The sequence below is a fragment of the Cucurbita moschata genome, unplaced genomic scaffold, assembly GCF_002738365.1.
Source record: "Cucurbita moschata cultivar Rifu unplaced genomic scaffold, Cmos_1.0 Cmo_Scf00011, whole genome shotgun sequence".
Classification (NCBI taxonomy): domain Eukaryota; kingdom Viridiplantae; phylum Streptophyta; class Magnoliopsida; order Cucurbitales; family Cucurbitaceae; genus Cucurbita; species Cucurbita moschata.
Genome location: NW_019268527.1, coordinates 2,601,576 through 2,626,116, shown reverse-complemented (window position 1 = coordinate 2,626,116; position 24,541 = coordinate 2,601,576). Strand labels below are relative to the sequence as shown.

Sequence of the window (24,541 nt, the reverse complement as noted above, 5' to 3'; positions counted from 1 at the left end):
TTCCGGTGCCAATAAAATGTAACCTATCCAATGATATTTAATGTCTAAAAAACTATCAAATAAGCTATAATATCATTGAGTACCACCTCGTCCCAAAATTAATGGGCATCTCAAGGCTATAAAAATCAGCATCACAACCCTCTTTTATTTTTAAACAACAGTTTCTTTCTCTTAAAGTATTAAATTAGACCTTAATTACATGATTAAGGGTAGCTTAGGCGAAGATGTAATTTTAGGTCTTAAAAAAACCCATTGACAATGACAAACAAGACCTGAAACAAAATAGATCAAAATAAATATAAGTAACAATATCGACTATTACAACACGTACGTTATCAAAAAATTGAATTAAAAGAAGAGATAGATCCTTCTAAGAAAAGAAAAAACATAACAATCTGGTCAAACTGTCAATTAAGCAGCCTAAACATCATTAACATCATGTAAACAGGGCAAGGTAATAATTTACACTGAAGATTTGGGAATCCTGTACTGTTTCTTGAGAAATTGGGAGGCTTCTGAATCACTCCTATGACACAGTATTCTCAACAAAGTTTTGGAATCTGCCCCTGGCTTGTATCTGCTGCTATGCATGTTTCCTCCACTAGCAGATCTCAAATCCTCAATCAGTTCTCTGGTCTGCAAAACAAGAAGGGTTCCATTGCGCTTATGCAGTTTAGAGTGGCATTCATATGAGATACATTGTGAAAAGAAGTGGCTAAAAAGTGCCTACTTTTTCGTGAAGTTTGCTGAGGTATAAGAATGTGTTCAAGTAAAAAACCTAAATGCTTACGTATATGAGTATTAGACGTAGTAGCTGAGTTTAGCTCGACAGTTCGGGATATCTATTCCTATTCTTTTTTATGAAGTTTAAGATTCAAATCTCTCACAATATTTGTGGTACAATGTATGTAACAACCCAAGTTCACTGTGGTACAATGTATGTAAGGCTAGCAGATATTGTCTTTTTGTACTTTTTTTTTTTTAGGCTTTCTCTCAAAGTTTTAAAATGCGTTGGCTAGGGAAAGGTTTTCACACCCTTATACAACCAATGTGTGGACTGTGAGATCCCATATTCATTGGAGAGGGGAATGAAATATTCTTTATAAGGGTGTGGAAACCTCTCCCTATCAGACGCATTTTAAAAACCTTGAGGAGAAGCCCGAAAGAGGACAGTATCTACAACCCCGAAAGGGAAAACCCAAAGAGGATAGTATCTGCTAGCGGTGGGCTTCACTGTTACATAGTAACAAAAAAAAAAAAAAAAAAAAAAACTTCATTCTCCAGGAAAAGAACAACGAAATCTGCTGGGATTTAAAAGCATTTTTAAGAAGTAAAATAGTAAACAAAGAAGGCATATGTACGAGCAGATATAGATATAGCAAGCATAATTTTCAGAAAGAAAATAATAATAATAATAAAATTGTTATCCAATGAGGAAATTTTTTAAATGCAAGTTGAATTGAAACAATTCATGGGAACTAGAGACCTTTCGAATTTACATCAGGAGCGTACTCCTCTTAATTCTATGGGTTTACTGTGTGTTTACACGTCCTACAGCATATGGGTTTACTAAAAACAGAGGTGATTTAGAGGCCATTTTTTGGCTATCGATCCAGCTCCTCGACATATCAAGAAGTTAAGAACAGAGGAAAAAAATCAGAAAAAACTGAAAAGTACGAAGCATTTTCAGCATTTTTGGATTTAAGGCTACGGATTTTGCAGGAACCATCAACTACAAATGCAAAACAGAGAAAGAAACTAACCTCATAACCATGCAACTTTATGACATCCCGTACATGTGCTACCAGATTTTCAACCACCCCTCGTGGAAGACCATCTCCTCCAGAAATGAAAAATTCCTAACAATCGATAAGGGGTCAGTCTTCTCATATAGAAATCATTATGAACAAACAAGGCAACTCAACATATTCACGAGGTTTCTTGATCCTAAGAATTTCAAACATTTTGAAATTCCAATATCCCAACAATGAACATTTATAAGCCCTGAAATGAAAGAATCGTAAATACCTTCAAGACCTCTAAATCTTCTTCTAATAGCTTTGCATCACTGGTGCTAAATAGCCGTGACGGCCCTCCATCCAGTATCACTCGAAGAAGACCGTCCTGAAAATTTAAACAGTGTTAGAAACAAGAAAATAAATGATAATACAGATTAAATGAAGTGGCGAAGACGGAAAGTTCAGAGAGAGAGTAAAATATATGTTTCCATAGAACAAGGTGAAGAAATTGACCAGTGATGCTTGAAGGAGGCTGGTCACAATGCGATCTCTGAGTGGCTCAACAATAATATCACAGAGTTTACTTAGTTCCTGCACAATTGACCACAATGTGAAAACTACCAAGCTGGAGTGCATTGTTTCCCATAAAAGAATAATAATAGTAAAAAATAAAGAATCTGGAGTACCAATGTAATCTCCATCTAAAACATCACACGGACATCAAACGAAGGGGAAAACTCATTATTATATCAAAACTACGAACTTTTTACAGAATACAAGGTAAAGTATACATTAGTGACAAAACTATCAATATACATGAAGATTGCAAGGAAACTCCTACCGTATCAAGGGGTTCAATTAGGGCTTCCAACCTAGAATGGAAAACACTAGGTTTATAGAGGCCATCAATGAATGGCTCCCTCAGATCCCAGAAGACAATTTTTGTTCCTGAAAATAGAGAAAACTTTTGAGTTTTACGAAGATATGAGTTCGTGAAAATTGACAGCAATAAATTCTTCCTACAAATCTTACCAGTAAACTCACAAATGCGGTCTGTAGCAGTATTTATATCCTTTCGGCTTCCATCAAAGGATTCCTTTTTCTTGGTACCACTTTTTGATTCTTCATCCATGGATTTTTCTACCCAGGAAAATCAACATTCACATATTATTATGGTATGACAAGGCAGGTTTATTATATAATGTAGTTCTGTAAAGGATAAAACTCCTAAGTCTATAACCATCATGAGATTCACAAGTGACTCTGATATTAATGAAATACACAGCAAAGTTAGAATGCATACATATTCCCCAATTCAAACTATACATTTCAATTTTTAGAAATACATGGGGAACCAAACAAGTGGATCCTGAAGTTATAAATGGGAATTTCCATTTATCTTTTTCATCATAAAAATTTCCTTCTGTAATGGGTTACAAAAAACTATTTTGTTAATACATTGAGCACAGTGGTCTCTATATTACTTCCAGATTTACTTCACATAATTTCTACAACATTTTCCTCATTCGTGAATTTGATTCTTCTTTTAGGAAATTAAACTATAGAGATAAAACGAGATTTGCATCAAATATTAATTCTTGAGAGAATTCATCATCTCATGATACAAAAGAGTTTGATCTGCACATATCTGCAAGTCATATCAGATTTCACTCAATAAGGGACGATTAAGTTATCTATAGAAAGAGTTATGTTACTAATATGTAGCAACTCTTCCAAGCCTATCGTTACATGCCATTACTTCAATAAGCATAAGGGGCTTCCTTCCGATCATCATGTCTTATGATGCTTATAATAGACTCTTTTGAGGGCTAATTCCCGAGATATTAAAATTCAATAGAGAAGGGGCCTCATTTTTATTTCTCACAACGGCTGCACTCAACATATAGGGATTATGGCATTTGCTCATTCTTTACTTTTTCTTTGTCCTTATGTTCAATGTCTTGATTCAGTTTTTTCAAAAATTTTGGATGGCTTTCTGTTGAACATCTACTGTGCAACTACGAAATGGGCATGCAATTTGAAAATGGGCAGTTGCAGCTTCGTTTAAATAACTAGGCAAATATTAAGACAAAGATGAATATCTTACTTGTCCACTCTAAGGAATATAGTTTCAGCCTCATTTTTGGGCTTGCAATTAAAACATTTCTGATACATTGCATCAGGATTTTTTTTTCAATTAGTTTTACTAGTTGAAAGGAATCCCCATCCTCCTATAACTAAATCATTTTCTATTAATAGAAATTCTGCCATCCTAAAGAAAAAATAACCACACTTTCAGTAGAACGAAGTTAAATGTACAAGAGCACGTACACTCACACATACTTAAAAGTTAAAACAAAAAATATATATAAATAAATAAAGGTGTGTGTCCGTACGATTTTTTTTGCTTGCCCAACGATCCCAGATGCTGTCCTCCAACTTGTTCAGCTGGCTAATTGCATACTGTGAATAGTCACAACAATATCATCATTATAACTTCATCACTTGGAAATGAATGATAAATAACCAAGAGCCTAGAGCTAATCGTTTCTTTGATTTAAATGCAACAAAATAATAGAACTAAACAAGCATTATAACAATTGATATGTATTAATATAACAACCCTTGAATAGCAGCCAATATTACTTGTTTCTTCTTCGTTAAAAACAAAGGGAACCCGGGAAAAGGATTGAAGATTGAAAACTGAAATCATATCCTTACATTCTATTATTTCTGGAGGGGTTCTTCCCTCCAATAAGAGATTACTTCAATAAACATTTAGGCCTGGAAGTAGTTTCCTTAAACGGTTGGCAAATTCTCTGCTAGTAAATCAATGTTTTAAGTCATTTCAGAATGAGTACAAAATATCAATCACCCTTCAGTTTTTACACAGTATCGAACATTTCTGGTCCATAAATCCTAAACCTAAGTCAAGAAGCTGCTGTCTCCTCGTTTTCTTTTTCCTCCAGAAACTTAACATGACTGTATTTGAAGGTAGAGAGATCCTTTCACCAACGAGAAATTATGAGATTATCCTAATAGAACTACTGAATCATAGAACCAAATCAGTTCACAAGAGTTTAAAAACTTTAGGTTTGAGAGCCAACATGGCTAAGTCCACATTTGAAGGGTACCCATGAAGTGGAAGAGGAAGACAACGAAGATTCCTGAGGGAATCTTGCAGAATTTATTAAAACTCAAGCTGATAACAAATAACTTTACCTCAGGCAAAACTGACTTGACACCGTACAATACCAAAAAGAAGAAAATAGCAATAAGCACCAACTAACAATTTAAATGGCCGCGACCACATCAAAGCAACTAACCACATGACTAGCAGACACTTGAAAGATTAGAGAGGTTTGAAGTCCAAATGAAAGTTTAAGCGAAAAAGGAAAAAGACCAGTTGAAGCCAGTGGGTCTCCACCCTCCATGCATTTTACTCCTCTTGGAAAAAACCTGGGGCCTAAATCAATTTCTTTCCCTATCAAGCTGCTCCATTTCAAACATCTTACACGGCCCTTCACATCCTTCAGCACTTACCATACTTCGCGTGTTCATTCTTCATCAAAGCCTGACGCACTTCCAACCCTCCCCAAACCTCCATTGCTGAGCTTGAGCCCAAGTCCAAAGTTATAAAAAAATCCATTTTTTTTCGGCACTAGTAAACCAACGACCAGCTTCCACCTTGATGAAGGCAAGACCTCTTCTCTGCTCCTCTACTTGTTCACACCCCAAGCCTGCTTTCTCTCCTTTGAAAAATTGATGGGCCGATCAACCAATTGACCTGAATTCTAACTTGTGACTCTCCTTCAACCCTTCTGGAAAATAGTTTCTCCTCTCTCTTCCTTGAATTGGAAATAAAGGCAGACCTCACTCCAAAGAAACAAATGCCATGAAGACCATGAGCCTACCCTTCCCCCTAGCACTAGAAAGGAACTCAGCTTTTTCCAGGATAATCCTTGTTAATTAGCTTAGAGTTTCAATTTTGGGTAGCAAGCTGAGAATTAGCAAAAGGCACAAGGAAGCTTAGAAAGATCTACAGGTAATAACGCAGGCTGAAAAATAAAATGAAATCAAATCTCATGAGATAAAGTTGAACCATAGGACCACATGTAAAAAGTTCTACTCAGCGAACTTAAGATTGGAAGCCAGAATCAATTGTCATCATCTTAGGCTATAACCATCAAATAATCATTGCAAAAAGATCCAGCATAAAATTGAAACAAATATACAGGAAAATGAACTAGATATTTTTTATACGAAGTAAGGTTGACAATAAATAGCAACTGAAACTCACATATAATGTATTCAACTGAACGCATAGTGTTGGTGTAGTCAACACATTAATTTCAGTGGATCTCCTTTCATCAGTCATCTTGGAGTCAAATATTTCCTTCTTCACAAAAGCTTTTATTCCGGATTCCTTCGTGTATCGTGTGAGAATTGGAAGAGGGGGAATGAGATCCTCCTTGTTTGCTGCATGAACAAATTAGATACCGTAAGTTATTTGTAATTTTAAAGCAAAAATCACGAAAAAGAAAAGGATGTGTAGAGCTCAAATATAAGAATATGATGAGCATGGTGGTAGGAAAAGGAAAAATACACATGAATGAGAGAGATATTTGGAGACTTCCTAATAAAAATTGCAACATAGGACAAAATGAAGGATGGAGGAGAAAGAAACAACGTCACTAGTAATAACAGTAGCATCGCCAATGATGACAACAAGGACAAGGATGAGGTCATGATAATTGGGTAAGCTGGTCTTTCCCATTACTTTAGGGAGTTTTTAGCTGGACAGAAATAGGAGAATGTTCAGAAATTTTGATGTCCGTATGGGAGGCTCATTTCAATCTCTTAATTTAAGTATTCTCATTAAAAATAATAATAATAATAATAATAATAATAATAATAATCTATTATGAATTATATTTATAAAAAAAAAAAACATTAGGGCAACTTCCTATGATCTCTTGTTTCTCACTATTTAGCTCCATGTTTGGGCAATTTCTTCTTGTAGGCCCCCTTTTGTAGTTTCATTTCTCTTCAAGAAAGCAGGTCTCTTATTGAAGAAGATAAAAATAACAATAAAAATGTGAACGAGTAATTAAATCAAAAGTCTGAATGCAATACTTACTCATGTTCTCAATGATACGATTGGCATACACCTGAAATGCATTGTCTATGCCACGAAGCAAGCAATTAAGTTCAGTCAGCCTCATTGGGACTTGAAGAGCAAAAAATTGATCCACAGTCTGCATAGAAGGGCCAACATGATTATAAGAAAATAGAGTTGATGGGCTGACACACACACACATGCACACAGACATTTAAAACCATCCCGACAACAATTCAAGACATCAGCAGAAAGTTTCTAATAACTTAAAGATAAAATGCAAAAAAAATATTAATTGTCTGGAAACTATCCTTCCAAGAAGGTTGTTATTTTCAAAATACATTGGCTTCTATGAATGAAAGCTCCACAAGAGTGCTTTGAGATCCTTATACTAAAACAAGAAAACTCAACTTTTCAACCCAGGACCACATAACAGAGAAGTAAAATTGATTCTAGCTTTTGAAATTAAAAAAACTAAGAATACCCAAAACATTGAAGGGCTAAAGACCCAGTGTTCCGTAAGATAACAATGCCAATTACACACAACCAACAGATAGAACAAATACATCAACAATATTCTCCTCTTCATCATCATCGATCATGATTTCAACTGGATTATCAAATTATACTATACTGCTTCAAGATATAGCAACTATAGCATGCAAAAAATTTTATGCCAATTGTAGAATCATAAAAAACCCACCCAAATCTTTCTTCAATCTTTAATTCTTCATTAGCATTAGCCATCCTAGTTCAAAAAAAATGCCAAAAACAATTGTGGGCATTATTTTGTAACTGGCACATTTTGCCCATACTATCTACTCACCCAGATGTTAATGCTCATGATTGTCACTTACACATGATACCTACTCACCCGGAGGTTAATGCCCATGATTGTTACTTATGCCAGTAAGAATCACATACAAGTATCAGATAACTGGAGATACTGACATTGATATCAAGGAGTAAAGTTTACACATACTAATACGTGATATCTACCGATGTAGTAGGATTAGTGGTTAATTAGATATTACTCTTGGTTAATTCCTTTTATTATCATTTTAGCATTTTTAACATAGTTTTTTAGCATGTTACCTTGTTACTAATCGTGTCCAAAGATGTTTTGGCAACGGGAGGAGTACTTATTTTTGGAATGAAGCTTGGTTGAATTGTGAGACTTTTGCTACTGCCTATCCAGGGCTTTTTCATTTTACTACTAAACCAAATCTTACGGCTGCACAGGCTAGGAATAGTTTGAATGCTGCTTGAGACTTGTGTTTGCATCGTAATCTGAATGATTTGGGGGTATTGGAGTCTAACCCAATTTCTCTTGCCGTATATCATAGGGTCAACTGATGACTGTTGGATTTGACCTCTTGATCCCACCAAAGCTTTTACTGTAAAATCTCTCACGGATGATTTTAGTTCATTTCATTGGTCCTAGTTCGACTAACTTGTATTTAGTGTTTGGAAGAGTATTTACCCTAAGAAAATTAAAATTTTCTTATGGGAACTTAGCCATGCTGTGTATTACTCTATCTTCTTCATGGTGTGTGATGTGTCATTCTCACCTAGAATCTCCTAGTCATCTTTTTTCCTACTACACCCTTGCTTCTCAGCATTGGACAACAGTGCTTGAGGCTTTTGAGCCGCCTATGATTTTGCCAAATGACATTTTTTATCTTCTGGCTTCAGTATTTGAGGGTCATCCTTCTCAAGGAGTGAAAAAGACCTTGTGGCTCTTTATCAACTAGACTTTCTTCCGGTATCTCTGTTGTGAGAAGAACATAAGAACTTTTAGGGATGATTTCTCGACTTTTGATCATTTTTTAATTTGATTTTATTTCATGCTTTGTACTAGTGTAAGACTAAACATCCTTTTAAGAGATTATAGTCTTTCTTCTTCGACTCTTGTAAGTCACCTCTTGGTGTTAGGAGCCCTTTAAGCTCCTTCTATTTTATTTATCAATGAACTTTGTTTCTCTTCTCGGAAAAGAAAGAAAAAAAAAACTCTTCCTTCTCCCTCTCGTTATGATGACTCTGTGTTTGAATCTAAAGATCGCCTAAGTAGAGTGGAATCATTAATGCTGTCTATGGGAAATCAATTTCTTTTTACTTTAGGAAAACAAAGGAGACTCTTCCTCTCTTCATCAATGCTTTGCAAATTTGCATCTCTTATTGAAGCTTGTGGTCTTGAAATACATGAAATTCCTTCATTGTTATCCAAAGATTCAGCGTAAGGATTTTTTTTTTGGGAGTGAGAAGCCTCTATGTTGCTTTTTTCGGCCTTTTGTGTGAGCCTCCAGAGAGCTGGCTTCTTTGGTTCTTCCTTCGCAAGTTTTATTTTTATTCGTTTGTTCCAAGCTTGTCTACTTTTTAGCTTTTCTTTGACGATCTTCCTATTGGGTCACTTTATGATATTTTGTCTTGTTCTACTTCTTTGCAAAGTTTGTATCCCTTGAGCTTTAGTCTCTTTTCATTTATTCAATGATAAGTTTTGTTTATTGTAAAAAAAAAAAAAAAAAGAAGTGGTTTTAGACAGCTAAATAAACTTCTTTCTGAACTGCACATTTTTTCATTATAATGTGTAATTATAACACTACGGCCAGCAATAACACAAACATGAATAAAACTTTATGACAAAGCCACACCCTTGTTGCGCTTAATTAGTCATTCACTGTGCCCCTTCGTTTATTCAATGCCTAATTTTAGCAAGCACGGTAATGTAGGCCAGTGTTCACGCCCACAGAAGGATTCACAAGAATGTAATAACAATCGTCAATAGAGTGAAAGTAGTTTCAAGTTAACACTCATAACCAGGAAAAAATGTCATGAAAAGCATAAAAGAGTGACAGCCATACCTCCTCAACGATTCTATAGACTTCGACAATTGAACTTCCATGACGCTGCTGAGGGGATATTGGATTCCATCGCTGTATCAAAAGGAGATAGAATATATAGATTACTACTAATACATTAAAGGGTTCGATAAAAGCAGATAAAAAAAAAAAGAAAAAAAAAAGCAAGCTGTTAGACAAGAAAATAAAATAAACTTGTCAATATCACGGATATGACATGAGAGACATCTTAGATTTTTTAACCCTTATATCTTACAATATTTTATGCTGAAGTGGCAACTAGTTTTATATGTCAAAATAAGCTTACGTAGCAAATTTAGTTCTTAAACCTAATTTAATAACATTAGACATTAAATACTTATATTAAACAAAATGTTCAGCAAAGAAATCATAACTTCAGACCCTCTTGCCCTTCGAACATTTAACAATAAATACTAACGCACGCCCCCACCCATTTCTACTTTCTTTTCATCTTTTTCAGAAAGCCCCCAAAAGTCCAGAAAACAGAATTTTGCATATCAGCCTAAAAGAAAATAGTGTTCTTTCTCGTTTACAGAATGGGGTTTCTTCTTCTTGACGGTACACTTTTAAAGGTAAGCCTAAGTATTGGCGGATTTTATTGTCATAGATTGGCAGCATGTCAGGTTGACAGCACGTTTTTGTTTGAGTATGTATTTATAGAGAGGGAGATGCAGACGGGAAGAACAATAGATAAATATGTTTAATTTATTACTCAAATTACTGTGTAAGCAGAACTTGAAAATAAAAGTAATAAGTTGTTGTCATGTTAGCTAACTAAAATATTAGAGAATTAAAAAGATCTAGCCACTTTTTTCCCCGTAGCTAATAAGCAGATATTGGCAAAGTCTTCCAATGTGAGGATTTTTCAAAACCTCGGGATAAAAATATCACATTCTAAAACTTAGGGACAAAAGTGAAATTTATTTTAAAATTTAGGGACCAAAAATAATTTATCTTAGTTATATAATGTTATTTTGAATACTTAGAACTAGTGATATTTATAGGTTTAGACACAGTAACATGGGCATGGTAACATAAAATTGATTTGGCCCAACTCTACCACGAGTATAAGTAGTCATATACATTCATTATTTTGAATGTCTACAACCTAGTGAACATAGGCATGGTAACATTGTTCTTATTGGCTAATTGTGGCTAACTGGGATACCTAACCACTAAAATTACATGACTGCCCCAAAAGATATTGCACAAAAGTGTCGATATTACAGATAGCAAAAGAATACATCAGACACTGGGTAAACCAACCACTAAATTACGACGAAATAAGTTCTTAGGGAAACAGCAACGTTTCATTTATGGGACAGTACAAACAAACCAACCACACATCCAAGGGGATATAACACCCAACCGTTATTTTCACCCTGATTAAACAAAAACACAATTAATCTGTACTTAGAACACGGATAAGAAATCCTTGACAAGATCCCATTATTAAAAAACAAAATTTTTTAGGAAACAGTTTCATTGATAACTTGAAACATCCAGAAAAAGTTTCTGCAATTGATTATCAGAGAAGGGAAGTTATAGTTACTGAAAGGAAGAAAGTTTTTGCACCAAGAAAAGACCCTAAAAGATAGTGAGGGCTGCTGTTGTTTTCTCCTTGCCTTAAAAATTTGTATCATTTCTCTCTTTCCATAGGCACCAGAGAAAGAGCACGACAGAAATGTAGCAATAGGATCTCATTTCAAAAACAAATTAATCTGATCAAATCCAACACTGTTGACCTTCGAATTAATATTAATAATAAAATGGCCTTAAAAGTATTATAATAGAGCAAATCAGTAAGAACAAAAGCGATATAACTAAGTGAAATTCATTTTAGTTTACCATGCTAGAGATCGTACACCACTTGGACAACCTATATGTCAAAACTCACGACCAAGAAAGTAAACGAGATTAAGTAAAAACTGTCTGGTGGTGATTTACAGAACATTTTTCAAATATTAGTCATAGTTCATTGGACACTTTTCCAGTTACAATACAAAACTATATTTGAATATTTAAGTAACCACTTCTGTTTTAAATTTATATGAGCAATACTATTTCACTACGATGACCTGGATGAATGGTAGAATTTAAAAACACAGAACTAGGAAGTTTACTGAAAAAAAAAGGTTATGTGCTTGCCTCTTGTTGGAAAGCTCTTTCCACCCATCCTAAGATCCGTCCAAGTTGTGAGTTGACCCAGCGCAGCACCAAGGTTCCAGATATAGATTCAATCTAAAAAATTTAAGAAATGTTGATACCATGAGAGCATGAGAAAAATATTCATGGACGGAACCAAGTACTGGGAAGCAATAGCAATTTTAAGATTTTATACCCCAAAAAAATTATATTATTATTATTTTAAAAAAAAAAATCTACCAACTTCAACGTCTATATTTATGAAAAATAGATTTAGTAGAGTTTTGTCTCCCCAGAAAAGTGACTTGAGAGCAATAGGAGAATTTTTAGGTGGAGACATCTCAGAGAAGGTTTGACCTTCGATCAGGTGTAACACCTCCGTTAGGTGTCTGTAACCAGAGAGTTTTATGACCATCTTTTACTTCTCATTTGTGAACAGTAGGAGTTTTTTTCTAGAGGCTTTTGTCTTTGGATTTTTCTAGGCTCCTTTTGTTTTGGGCTGATTTTTTGTGTTTCTAGGTTGTATCCTTCCATTTTCTTTCTGGTAGTATGATTTTTCATTATACACTCACAAACACACATAAATATGCATAAGCATAACTATCAATAATGTACATAGAGGATTGAACTGATCATGGGAGAACTTCACCTTATCGTCAATAAATAAAATAGCATCCCAAAATTGAATGCGCTTTACCATACTTCCTAATGCTACTATTATCCTTTCTACTTTTGGTGCATGCAGCCAGAGCAATGGAAAGAATGAAAAAAGATATGTCGAAGGTTTCAGTCAGCTATAAATGGAGGGCCTCAACAAAACATCGAGAGCAGACATTTAAACGATGAGGAAGCTGTTGAATGGGCTGAATTGAGCCTAGATTTCGCTCCAATAGTCCTCTCATCGAGTCTTTGAGATGGCTCCCTAATGCAGATCCTTCTCCACAAAATCCTTACTGTCTGATATGGGAGAAAAAAATGACTATCCTGGATCCTTTATTGGCCCACAAAATCTGGAAAGAGAAGTACCAAAAAAAGATAAAAAAAATTTCTTCTGGGAGCACAGAAAGCTATAAATACCAAAGAACACCTTCAGAGAAGAATGCCTTATTTGGCTTTGACCCCAAGGTGGTGCCCTATGTGCTAAACTAATGATGAATCACTGAATCATTTGTTCATTAACTGCCCCTATGGCCGTCACTTCTAGAACAGGGCTCTCAAAGCCTTTGGTTGGTATTTAACTTTTCCTTGGGGGGTTAAAGATTTCCTCCACAAGCTCTGTCGCACAACCCCTTCAAGGATCCTAAAGCTTTGCTGTAGAAGAATCTCATCCGTGCCTTTTTTTTTTTTTTTTTTTTTTTTTTTTGATTCTTTGGCAAGAACGTAATCGAAGGGTCTTCCTAGATAAGGAACAATCTCATGCTAGGCTCTTTGATCTTGTTATTTACCATGCTATTTCTAGGGAAGGTCATTTGTAATCACAAAGGATTAACATCCCTACTGTAAATTTTATACATCAATGAATTTTTTTTTTACATAAAAACAAAAAGAAAAGAAATATTGGGAACAGATTTTTTTGCCAATTTTGTTTGGATGGAGCTAGGAGTTCATTGCTAATGATACCCCTTCAAGACTCAATCAATTATCAGTTATTATAAGAATTATTGATATCCACTCCTTGTGAATACCAACATGTAGAAGGGAGGAATTTGAACCTCCTGTCCACATGCCTTGACCAGTTGAGCTATCCTCATGTTAACCTCATTGATAATAGCACACCAAGAGATACAATAGCATCTTGTAATCTTTTTAGAAAACGAAGTACTAAATTTAAAATTCTATACTTTTAAATCAAGAATCCCCCATTTTATAATTAATGTTACCTCAATATCTATAATCTTTTCTCATGGGGCAGAAATTGTTCCCTTTGATAATCTTGAAAGCAATTTACACACTTACAAAGGAACGAAAGAGAAGATATCTTTTTCATAGAAACAAGGGGAAAACTTTAAGCAAGTTGCAACTGGTGTCTAACCTGGTATAGAGCAAGTTTTCTGATGTGAATATCAGCACCCAGCTCTTCACACGTAGATGTGATGAGGGTTAATATATACTCCTCGAGGCTATTGGCTGCCGGAAATACAGATACAACATCCTCAGTCAGATGTTCGACTCCATCGAGGAAGGGTTTCTACAAGGTTTCGAAAGAACTTGAGATTTCAGAATAATACCCCACTGCATCATGGACTAAAAAGACAGGAATTATGAAACAACCTTACCAAAAATGGCTATAATCTTACCAGTCTATGACCATAAAGTTTATGGAGAAGTGATGCAGAAACAATGGATGCTTGAGCGTCCCTTTGAGATAAGATTGGTATGAAAAGAGATGAATCCCTCTTTAGAAGTTTTTTTGTCTCTTCAGCAAGCAAGGCTAGAGGATGTTCGTGATTTCTATCAGATTTCTCCACGGAATGCAAAACCTGCAGAATAAAACAATGAAGTAGTAAAACAAATAACGTTCAATGCAGGGAAATGAAGTTTTTCAAATGTTTCAGTTTTTTATAAGGGAATTGAGTACAATTACAAATAATGGATGGTTGAGTAATGTTTTTGAGAAGAGAAACAATTTATTGATAAATGAAATAAAATGAGTTGAACGCTCCCAGTCACCAAAGGTGTACTACATGAAAGAGCTTCAATTAGCAATTAAAGACAAAAAAAAAACTATAACCAGAAAAGGGGCATTTACATTTGCGCCAATACAAATAACTAAAAACAACCAACTCAACGAAGCTTCTAAATTGGAGATCGCTAAAAATTTGACCATTTCTCTCAGCCCAAAGAGATCAAAAGAACACCCCATTAAAAGCCAACCATAACATCTTTTTTAGACCACAAAATAGATGGCCCACAAAAGTCATAGCTAAGAGATACATTCTGAGGTAAAGCCAAACCCAAAAGCTTCTAACATAGAAGTCCATTAAACATACAAAAGAGCAGCAACCAAAAAGGTGTCCAGGAGTCTCAATGCCAGACAAACACACAACATATCAAGAAGGAGATAAAGAACAATAGGACAAAAAGAAACCCCATTCCACACCAAATTGAAGTTTAGGGGCAATGCTACAAGTTACAAGCCAGGATTTACCAACATTATCCCACAATCTCAATAACATACGTCCCATCCATCAAGCATCAGTCAGAAAATAAAGCACAAATAATATAATCGCTTACCCTGGAAAATGCATTCTTAAGGGATGATAGTATATAGAATTCAATCTGCTCTTTATCTGTTCTAGACATTGATTCTGCTGCCTGTAACACATGAACCATAAAGTTTTAATATTCATATATCTGAAGCACAAGAAGAACAAATAGAATATGGGAAAATAAATTCAGTGAATGAATGTTGTTGGAAAAGGCATGTTGTTACCATCCTAAGACTTCCAAACCCTGGACCTCTATCTTCTTTTAATGTGAGACTACAAGTCATGCATACTTATTCTAGAAGGGTAAAAAGGGAATTGTAGGGTTAAGAGTTAATTGAAAAGGAGATGGTATTTTAAAATGTAAGTGCTGTGAGTGCTAGGTGTCCATCTTTTTGGGGAAGTTTTTGTTGGAGAGAGAATTATCATCTCAAAGACAATTATTCCTCTGTGCTCAAGAGCTGGCATCAGCGGATATACTACAGTTTTCTAGCCTGCGTGAGAGAAGAACCCATCACTGACAAACTTATTTGGAGCATCCATGTCCTTCTAATAAAACCATAGACATACAGTTTCAGATTCTTCCAAAAGTAGCCTCCTGGAAAGCATTGCAACGGTGACAATATTCCCCATCTTTCTAGGATCCTGCAAGGTGCATAAGAAATATTAGAATAGTGAACAACAGAACTTTATATTTAGAATACTGAAAAGAATAAGGGAAACGGGAGAGAGAACACTTGACAATCATCTAAGGCATACATCAAAAGCGTTGGAAAAGAAGACCGACCCAACCCACTGTGGAAAGCAGAACAGAGTACTACTCCAACCCCAAAATAATAAACCCCACAAAAAGGATTAATGAGAGAAACTCTTTCTTTGCAGTATTCATTTACAGTTTACTGAGAAGAGAGAAGAATAGGTATGACTTGAGTTTTAATATATGACTTGAGCTTTAATAAACTAATATTCTATAAAGATTCAATCAACATACAGAAATAAAAAAAAAAATAAAGATTGAGTTAATTGGATTATTTTTTGTGATAGACCATTCACCTAAAAAAGACGACACAAACACAAAATGGCTCTACCTATGTCACAATCTATCTCCAATGACCCACAAAACTAGACGCTGAAATATAGAAATGCAAACCAATCATAGTAGATTTAAGATGCCAATAATTCAAATTCAACCGTGATACTTACAATGATTGAACAGGAAAGAGCACTTATCAAGTCAACTTTTTAACAGAACCAATAAATTCATTGGTTGAGCACCAAATCTAACACCCCTACGTATTTTGGCCTAGAAAATTTTTCCTAATTAACAAAGTTAAATCCCACTCCAGTCCAAGCTTTGCAGTCACAAAATGGTTTACCGAACCTCAGAAAAGTGCAGATGGTAGTCTCCAAGCAGCCTATCAGCCCAACTCTGTATTGGAACAATAAAGGATTTTAAGAAAGAGAAATCTCGAAAGCTCCCTTCCTCTTCCAGTTCTGAATGTAGACTTTTTAAGTGCAACCTCTCCTGTGGACCCCTTTGTTCCTTCAATGGTATTTTCTTCAACTGCTCAATTGCATGTTGCAGCATTCCTTGCTCGGATGTAATAACATACTGTAATGCAAGATGAAATAATGATGACAATAAGAATATCAAAATCAAAATCAAATTGATCCGTCAGAAACAAGTCAAACCACTATTTTTATTTTTATTTTTTAAGGAAAAAAGTCAACCCGCAAATTTAATTTTCAGACATATAACAAAGGAGACTAACATCGGAGACTTAAACTGATGAGTTGTTCAAAAAATTCTCTTCTCAGGTAAAACTTTGCTTCTCATAAACCTCTATATGTTTTGCATCCCCATGATTTGTTTCATTCCAAGTCTCGCAATGTATTCCCTGTAAGAGATAAGCACCACATATCTTCTACTGAATTTTATACGCTTCTAAGTTATATTTACTATGCTTTCTGTTTCACACGTTGTCTTTTCATCAAATTGTTTTAGGTTGTCAGAAACTGCAGAGAGAGGGAAAAAAAAACAAAACCAGCTCTCTTTCCCTAGCATGTCCTCGCAAATCAGAAGAGGAGTCCATATATTATTTTCCATCATTTGACCTATGCTGTAATTTTATTTTATTTTTTTCTAGAAATTTCTGAACTGTAAATTTGGGCTTGTCTGTTGCACTTCTGCAATAATGTCAGGTTTGAATACAATTATTCGTTTCTTATAAAATAAAAATAGAAACTACAGAGAGATTTTCAGGCCTGTATTTTAGAGGAAAAACAAAAAATACTTGGAATAAATGCTGCTAGAACTCTTCTTTAAATGCTTTGGATTGAGGGAAAAATAATCATTTTTAAGAATCAGAGTGGAGACTTTTGTTCATTTTTGGAAAATGTATAGTACATGGCTACATCTTGGACAGCATTGCATGGGAACTTCCTTGAACGGGGCCCTCTTTGAGTTCCCATCATTTTGGGAGGGAGAGAACTTATTTCTCTGCCCTCTTTTATACTCCTGCTTCTGTGATTTTAATGCTTTTCTTTGCAAAGAAAAAGGGAAAGAAGAACAATCACCGCCACTACTACTACTTTAGAAAATAGGGGTATAGATATTGATAGTTCACGAAAAAGATAAAATACGATACCTGCTTATTTTTGCAATGGGGATGTCAATTTCACTCATTTATCCACCTTGCTTGCTAGTTCTTAGAGCAGCTGAGGTTCTTTCTTGACATACGTGATTTTTTTTTAAGTTAGATAAATATCTGATCCTTGTAAATTATCATGTGTAGCATACCTTTATGTTCATTAATATAGTTTTTTTTTCTAAAATATGTCCCTATTCCTCACACGTGAACATTCTTTATATTGGTGAAGTGATATATTCAATTATTTCATAGGCTAATTTTGGAGAAACACGATGCCTGGAAACTTGATAGTAAGGAATGCTGGGTTGACTGAAAAAAATAATGGCTTAAACTTTTCATTTGATAATTTACTGGCTGTCGTACCTGACGAAATAGTACCCAAGTAAAGCAGGTATAATGGATGGTCTCTGTGATTCCAAGAACTCGCCAGGTTGACTTCAAGAGCTCAAGGATTTCCTCTACCTCCTGAAAATATAAACGGATTAGAATCATCCATGCAGATTAAGAGGAATGCCCCGGTAAATGCATCTAATTTTCTTTTCAATTATAAATGTAAATTCGAACAGTGTGTGAGAAGAAAAAAAACTCCAAAAGAGAGTGAAGTAAAACAATAAAAAGTTAGGATAGCATCTTTTCTATTTCTTTACTTCTTTCTTTTCGTGCTCTTTTATGAAAAAAAAAACGAACTTTCACCAGGAAAAATAGAAGAATACAAATGGGTTTACTAAGGGTAAAAAATCTCTAAGCTACTGAGTAAAGTGGAATGATAAGTCACAAGAGGAAGACAGAGAAAAAATAAGATCTTTAAATTTTGGAAAAGTTGAAGGTAACCGGTGCAGTTGACTTGTCATACAAGCTTAGAAAATGGTGTTTAACAAAGAAAAACAAAGCACTAACCTCAGTCAACTTTCCCTCATCTAACATATCAAAGACACTGAGAAGAAGTTTCTCGTAAAGCCTGACATTAAGATGATAACCATCAGCCCAGTGACAAACTTCACCAGTCAGGTCACCCCGAGCTGGCCTCTCAGCAAGTGAAATGGCAATCTCTCGAAGGGATCTCAAGCATTCAATTCGTTGGAGTTCCCCTGTGGAAGGTGGGAGAGACTGAAAATTCCAAAATGTCAGCTACAAACGTGTGTATGCATATGTATGAAAAGAATGGCACAACCAGTTTTTTCCCATAAGAACTATGCTTCCATTTTCATAAAAAGATAATAAGAATGATAGAAAACATCCAACCTGATTCTCCAAAAAAGAAAATGAAGACAACGGAAAAAGAACTCCAATCTGTAAATGAGAGGAGACAAAATTCTACCACAACCTACACCTACTCTTCCTCTATGTTTATCTTAAAATATCTTTTATTCCTATCCTTCCAAATCTCCAACAAAATTACCAACATCGTATTCATCCATGTGATTGAGATAAAATGTATAACCTTTCTAGCCATTTGTTTTATAGGAATATAATAGCTAGATTTTCATATTTGTCTTGCAAGACTTACAGATACCAAGGCATCTCGGTATCCTTGCTTGACTATGAGGTGAGCATCCATAAGGTTGTTATCTTTAACAAGGGTTTCTAAGATTCCCATGGGAAGAAAATACATTTTTAACATTTTTGCATCCTTTAGAGTGACTTTATGTTACAATAATACTCAAAATCCTATCAAGTCATGTAACTAACTAGGCTTGAAATAAAATATAATAGAAATAAAACTAACACGATTAAGACCATTTAAACTTTAAATTTGTTGTATTATTGAGTTTTTCCTCTTTATAAACTTATGACATTTGATAAACATACGATCAATGATCATTTTAGTATGACATATTAGATTATTTTAGTTTATTAAAATTTTAAAAAAATTAGAAGACAGTAAAAAGGTGGCTCAGTCCCATGGAGAATTGGGAAAAGAATTTGGGTGTCTAGAAAAAAAAGATTTTATAACTACCCATTGTTTAACCGTTGGAGCCTTCTTCGTCATTTCTGGCCCCTCTTTTGGGCCTCTCATTTCTTAAGGTCCTTGCTCTTGCATTTTCATTTCTCTTAATGGAAAATAGTTTTTCAATCAGGGAAAGGAAAAACTTCATAGAAAGAAAATTAGCATAAAAATAGAGTAAACTAGTAAAATTGAATTAAAAAATGAAACTTAGAGAAAAACACACGCACCTCGGATTCCTCAATCTTTGACAAAAGAATTCTCAACTCACTTGCCTTGCGCCCTGATTCCCCAAATCCAACAACAGGGTGATTAATAAGACCCTCCTCCAATATGTTCAACTGTTCGCATACAAAAGATCAAAGTCAGCAGGAATATTTGAGCACTTAACGTGTCAAATCAAAGGTTTATTATAAAATTATAGAGGGGGGTGTTGAAGCAAGTAAAGAGAATGAAGAAACTTACCTGCCTTTTTTGCCAGCGTAAAAATGCCTTTCTATCAGAAAATTCTGTTTTTGAGATACATGACAACAATTCCAGAGGAACTAAGAGGGTGTCCATTCTTTTTCCTACTTTTCCTGAAAGGGCATTTAGGAGGCCTTTCCGTGTTCTCACGTCCATTGACTCGGATATCTGCAAATGGTATTAGAAATAAAATTTAGCCGCAAAAATGAACTATAAAGCATTCCTCCAATCGAAGACTTATAAGATAAGTAGCCTTCTTAAAATGAAGATAGTAGTACAATATGAAAACACATCAGCCCCACAATACAAATAAGCAAAGAAAACTCAAAACCAATACTAATATTCATACTCCAAAGAAGATAAAACATCCAGACTCTATCCCAATCGTTCTCAATGTTTTTCTCTCTCTCTCTCTCTCTCTCTCTCTCTCTCTCTCTTCAGGTAAATGACAATTTATTTGAGATAGGAAAAGCAAAAAAACAGGGGCAATGGCTGATGAGGCATGGAAAAAAAAAACGTTTTTCGAATTAGTACATAGCATGTTAGTAATTACAAAATGTTGCAATAGAACAATATAGAGACAACCAAATGAATAATATCCCAATGCTCTTCAACCTCTCTAGACATATCAGTGGAAATTACTCTTTTAGTACTCATTTATTCTCCCTAGGGGAGCTGTTTTCTTAACTTTGATCAGAGTATATTTTCATAAATTAATGAAAAATGCTTTTGTAATGTAAATTCCAACCAAATCTCTCAAAAAATTTGGTGAGACCCCATATCCCAAAGGATTATAAACTTTAACATGATGAGGTGAGTGCATTTGCAAACTAGCTTGCTCAATGAGTCCCGGAATTCCATTTAAGAGTCACCACAAACAGAATTAAATTCCTAAATCAATCGTATGGAATACAGGTTCTGTTCCATTGCTATGGATGCTGAATATCCATAAATAATATCAAGTGCATTAAAATCCACAATGCAAGTAATAATTTAAAATCAAGTATAAAAGTTGTCATCGTGTCAAGATAAGCATTAAATGACAAGGCTACCTCCATCTGTACTCGCATTGCTTCTAGCAACCCAACTAACCCTGGAGCACGTTGAGATTCGACAACAATTCCACTTTTACTACTACGTCCAAGCTTCCTCATCAACTTAGACCTTCTATCTTTCTTCTTCTCTGTTGATGGTACAATAAGACCCCTATTTAAATAGTGAAGACAGATTTAAGAAATTGTGAAATAACAAAATCTAATATGAAGATGAACAATAAATTCTGTCAAAAACGGGAATAACTGAGCCATATGACAAGAAAATGATACAGTGAATTAAAAGGCTAAACATGTATGTTCCTTATCTTGCAGCATTATCAGTAGCTATTGTACTAGCTTACAGTTACCATTTCTTACTTCTTTAGCTGATAAGTTAGCTGAAAGCCTCCATTGTGCTCTGTTGTAGTAGCCCTATTCTTTTTTCTTTAATGAATGAAAAATTTTGGAGAGACTTCCTTGAGAAATATTCCTAGGCTACATCATATGCTATCAGACCGATGTTTTTGTCTAGGCCAATCGCTACCACAACAGAAAATCGGAAAAACCCTATTGGCAAAGATCACATTAAGGAGGATAGTGATACTGTTTTCAGATATTGAGCACGGCTGCCTACGACATTAACAGCGGTATTATGCCGTATATAATCTTCTTTTCTTTTTTTTTTTATTGGAAACAATTTTATTGATTGTATAAAATTATACAAAAAAGGGGTATGCCTTATAATCTTAAAGATCAGTTTTATGAATTCATTTCCATCGGAAGCACTAGAGTTATCTTAGTCTTTTAATTGTACCTTTCTACAACACAAGAAAGAAGTGGAACTTCTATTTTCTTTTTAGGTACCGTGACCAGCCTGCCACGTCTCAAACTTGAGAACAGGTTTTTATTAAAAGGAAGAACAGACATAGGGAGTTAATGTTTATTTTTCCTTGCATTTTTCTGATTAGTTGCTGAAGTTGCCATTCTATTTCACAATTATTCAAGTAGTCAGGTGGTTTATTGCTTGGTTAGTTACCTAAGAGTCATTAATAATGTACTCCAATGACCTTGAGAATTACTCCAGAAACGAGTCAAAGCAAAAGCAAGAAAGTACAAGATAAGATGTTATACCCAGAGGCCCCAGCACAAGCCAAAAGAACCTCATATGCTGTTTCTCGAAGGTCGTCATCTGTGATTCCTGTAACAAACAAAACAGAAAGTATAAAACAGACTCTCCAACAGTCAAAAAAATTGAAAGATATAACCTCAAAAATTCTATCCTTTGCAGCCTAAATGCAGATGGAGATGATCGATGTTGTTACATTAGATACCCTAGAAAGTAATAAAGACTTGGAGAACATTAAAACAGCTAAGCATGCCCACTGCCTTGTTCAGATCTACAGCTACACACAACTCCAGCCATTTCAACACACACAATCCGTCAGCCAATATATTTAATACTACCTGTTGAAAAAGAGGGCAGTTTGAGAGCAAGATCTGCTGCATCATTTGGGTTTCTTCTTGACATCCTCATGCTGTTAACCTCAACATCTTCATCATCATCAAAATCTTCGATGTCGTCCACGGTTAGTTCCCGAGCATGTGAGGACTCAAAAGACTCGGATCTGGATACATTTGTTTCAGTTAGTGATGGTGTGGGAATAGGTACTGGTGCAATTACTGCCGGAGGTGTATAGACAGGAGGAGGTGTGAAAGCAGGAACAGGAGGTGGCGCCCTTTTTGGAGGCGACCCTGATGAATCTAAATCTGTGACCAAGAAAAATTCATCTCCAGAACCTGAATTGTTCTGGGATGTCAAGATAACATATATATTAGCAACGATTTATTAACTCAAATCATAAATCAAGTATGACAGGGGAAAATTACATTCACAGAACCTACAGCATGTGAAATAAAGAAGGAAAAAACAAGACTAAGAAGAGAGTGGGGGCTGCATGTCATACTCACCATCTGAGGAAACCCCGTAAGGTCGTGATAATCTCTAATGGCTTCAGATAGTTCAAGCATGGCGCCTGTTTTTGCAGATGATAGCATAAGAATATATTTGAAATAAATGAAACTTATAAATATGAGTATGAACAAGTCAAAGCACCTTTTTTAGCACAATTAAGAACATAATCCACACTAACTTGGTCTAGATCAACATCATCAAGGGTAACAGCACCAGGAGGCATTACAACTTTCTTTATCAAGCTTCCAGACAGTACAAAATCAAGAAGTATCTGTCTGTCCCGCCTGTAGCGTTGTAAAAGCTCGATGGCATTTTCCCTGTATGATAGGAAGAACACATTGTTCATCCAAAACAAAAGAAATGGAAGTCCAAACAGGCAAACTCAAGTAACACTAAAATGATAAGCCTTCGATTTCACTGTTCCATAAAAAGAATAGTCATTAGATATCCAGGAGACACTTACTCTTCCATGGTGAAGCTAAATGATACTAACAGTGAAATCCCTCAATTTCAGACAATGTACATCCGGTCCATCTCAGAGCGATAAAATTTGTTCTGGTAGCAAAGTCACAAACGAATATACCATCATGCGTTAAATCAACAGCCAACTGGAAATCAAATTCATAAACCAGAGCATTACAAATGCACGTCACAGGTAATAGATTCAAGATAAACGACTTTTCCTGTGCATTCCTGGATTTCACGTATTCAGGAAACAATTCAAGTTCCAGTCAAGGAATCTAACCATACCTCGATTCCTACAAATGACAAACTGTGTAGAGTCCTCCCAGTACAAGCTGAACCACGAGCTGGTCCGATTCTGACTGCTACAATACCGGAAGCCACTGGATCCTGCAAATTGAAGTAGCTTTCAGCAATAAAACACTCGACCTCATCCAATTCACTTCGTATCAGTTCTGCAACCGGGAAGAAGTTGCAACTTCAGAGAATCCATTGGAAGCTAGAGAGACAGTAGAAACAAAACTCCCATCGATACCTTGGCTATATGCAGCTACCTTGTCGAAGAAAATGAGTGCCGAAACAATGGCGATGAGACCAACAATCAATGGTTGAAGTGAGAACTGGAATTACAGCTATGGAAACATGAACTGAGAAATTGAGCGCCTGAGCTGAGAAATCGGAGATGGATCTAATCCTCGGAATCTAATAATGTTTATTATTGAAAAATTTAGATACCAATCGGGTTGATTGGATCCTAGATTGCTGAACTAAGAAATTAACCAATTTTTATTTTTCTTTTAGATATATATATATATCTCTTCTTTTTTTTTCTTTTTTTCTTTTTTTTTTTTTTTTTTTTTTTTTTTTTTTTTTTTGTTAATGGGTTCAATTAAATAATAAATACAAAAAGTTTATTATTTTTGT

The 24,541-nt window shown here is 35.1% G+C and overlaps 1 protein-coding gene across 4 annotated transcripts; it reads right to left on the bottom strand.

Annotated features, from left to right (window-relative positions):
* Nucleotides 1-273: 273 nt before the first annotated feature.
* Nucleotides 274-24,383, bottom strand: LOC111449639. 4 transcript variants are annotated; one of them, XM_023089622.1, is made up of 28 exons: nt 24,153-24,383; nt 23,906-24,072; nt 23,619-23,710; nt 23,297-23,472; nt 23,152-23,216; nt 22,648-22,990; nt 22,315-22,381; nt 21,202-21,355; nt 20,150-20,317; nt 19,915-20,025; nt 18,637-18,846; nt 18,103-18,204; nt 16,470-16,700; nt 15,659-15,733; nt 15,117-15,197; nt 14,180-14,362; nt 13,915-14,070; nt 11,886-11,978; nt 9,720-9,791; nt 6,880-6,997; nt 6,040-6,218; nt 4,136-4,202; nt 2,772-2,879; nt 2,581-2,687; nt 2,253-2,330; nt 2,029-2,124; nt 1,764-1,859; nt 274-636 (listed from the first exon to the last, which is right to left on the bottom strand). In XM_023089622.1, exons 3-28 carry the CDS (start codon nt 23,624-23,626, stop codon nt 463-465), a joined length of 3,318 nt encoding a protein of 1,105 aa, XP_022945390.1. In that variant the 5' UTR covers nt 23,627-23,710; nt 23,906-24,072; nt 24,153-24,383; the 3' UTR covers nt 274-462. The 4 variants fall into 4 exon arrangements, with proteins under 4 accessions (XP_022945390.1, XP_022945389.1, XP_022945388.1 ...); XM_023089621.1 differs by having other exon boundaries at nt 23,619-23,763; nt 23,906-24,007; XM_023089620.1 differs by having other exon boundaries at nt 23,906-24,007.
* Nucleotides 24,384-24,541: the final 158 nt, after the last annotated feature.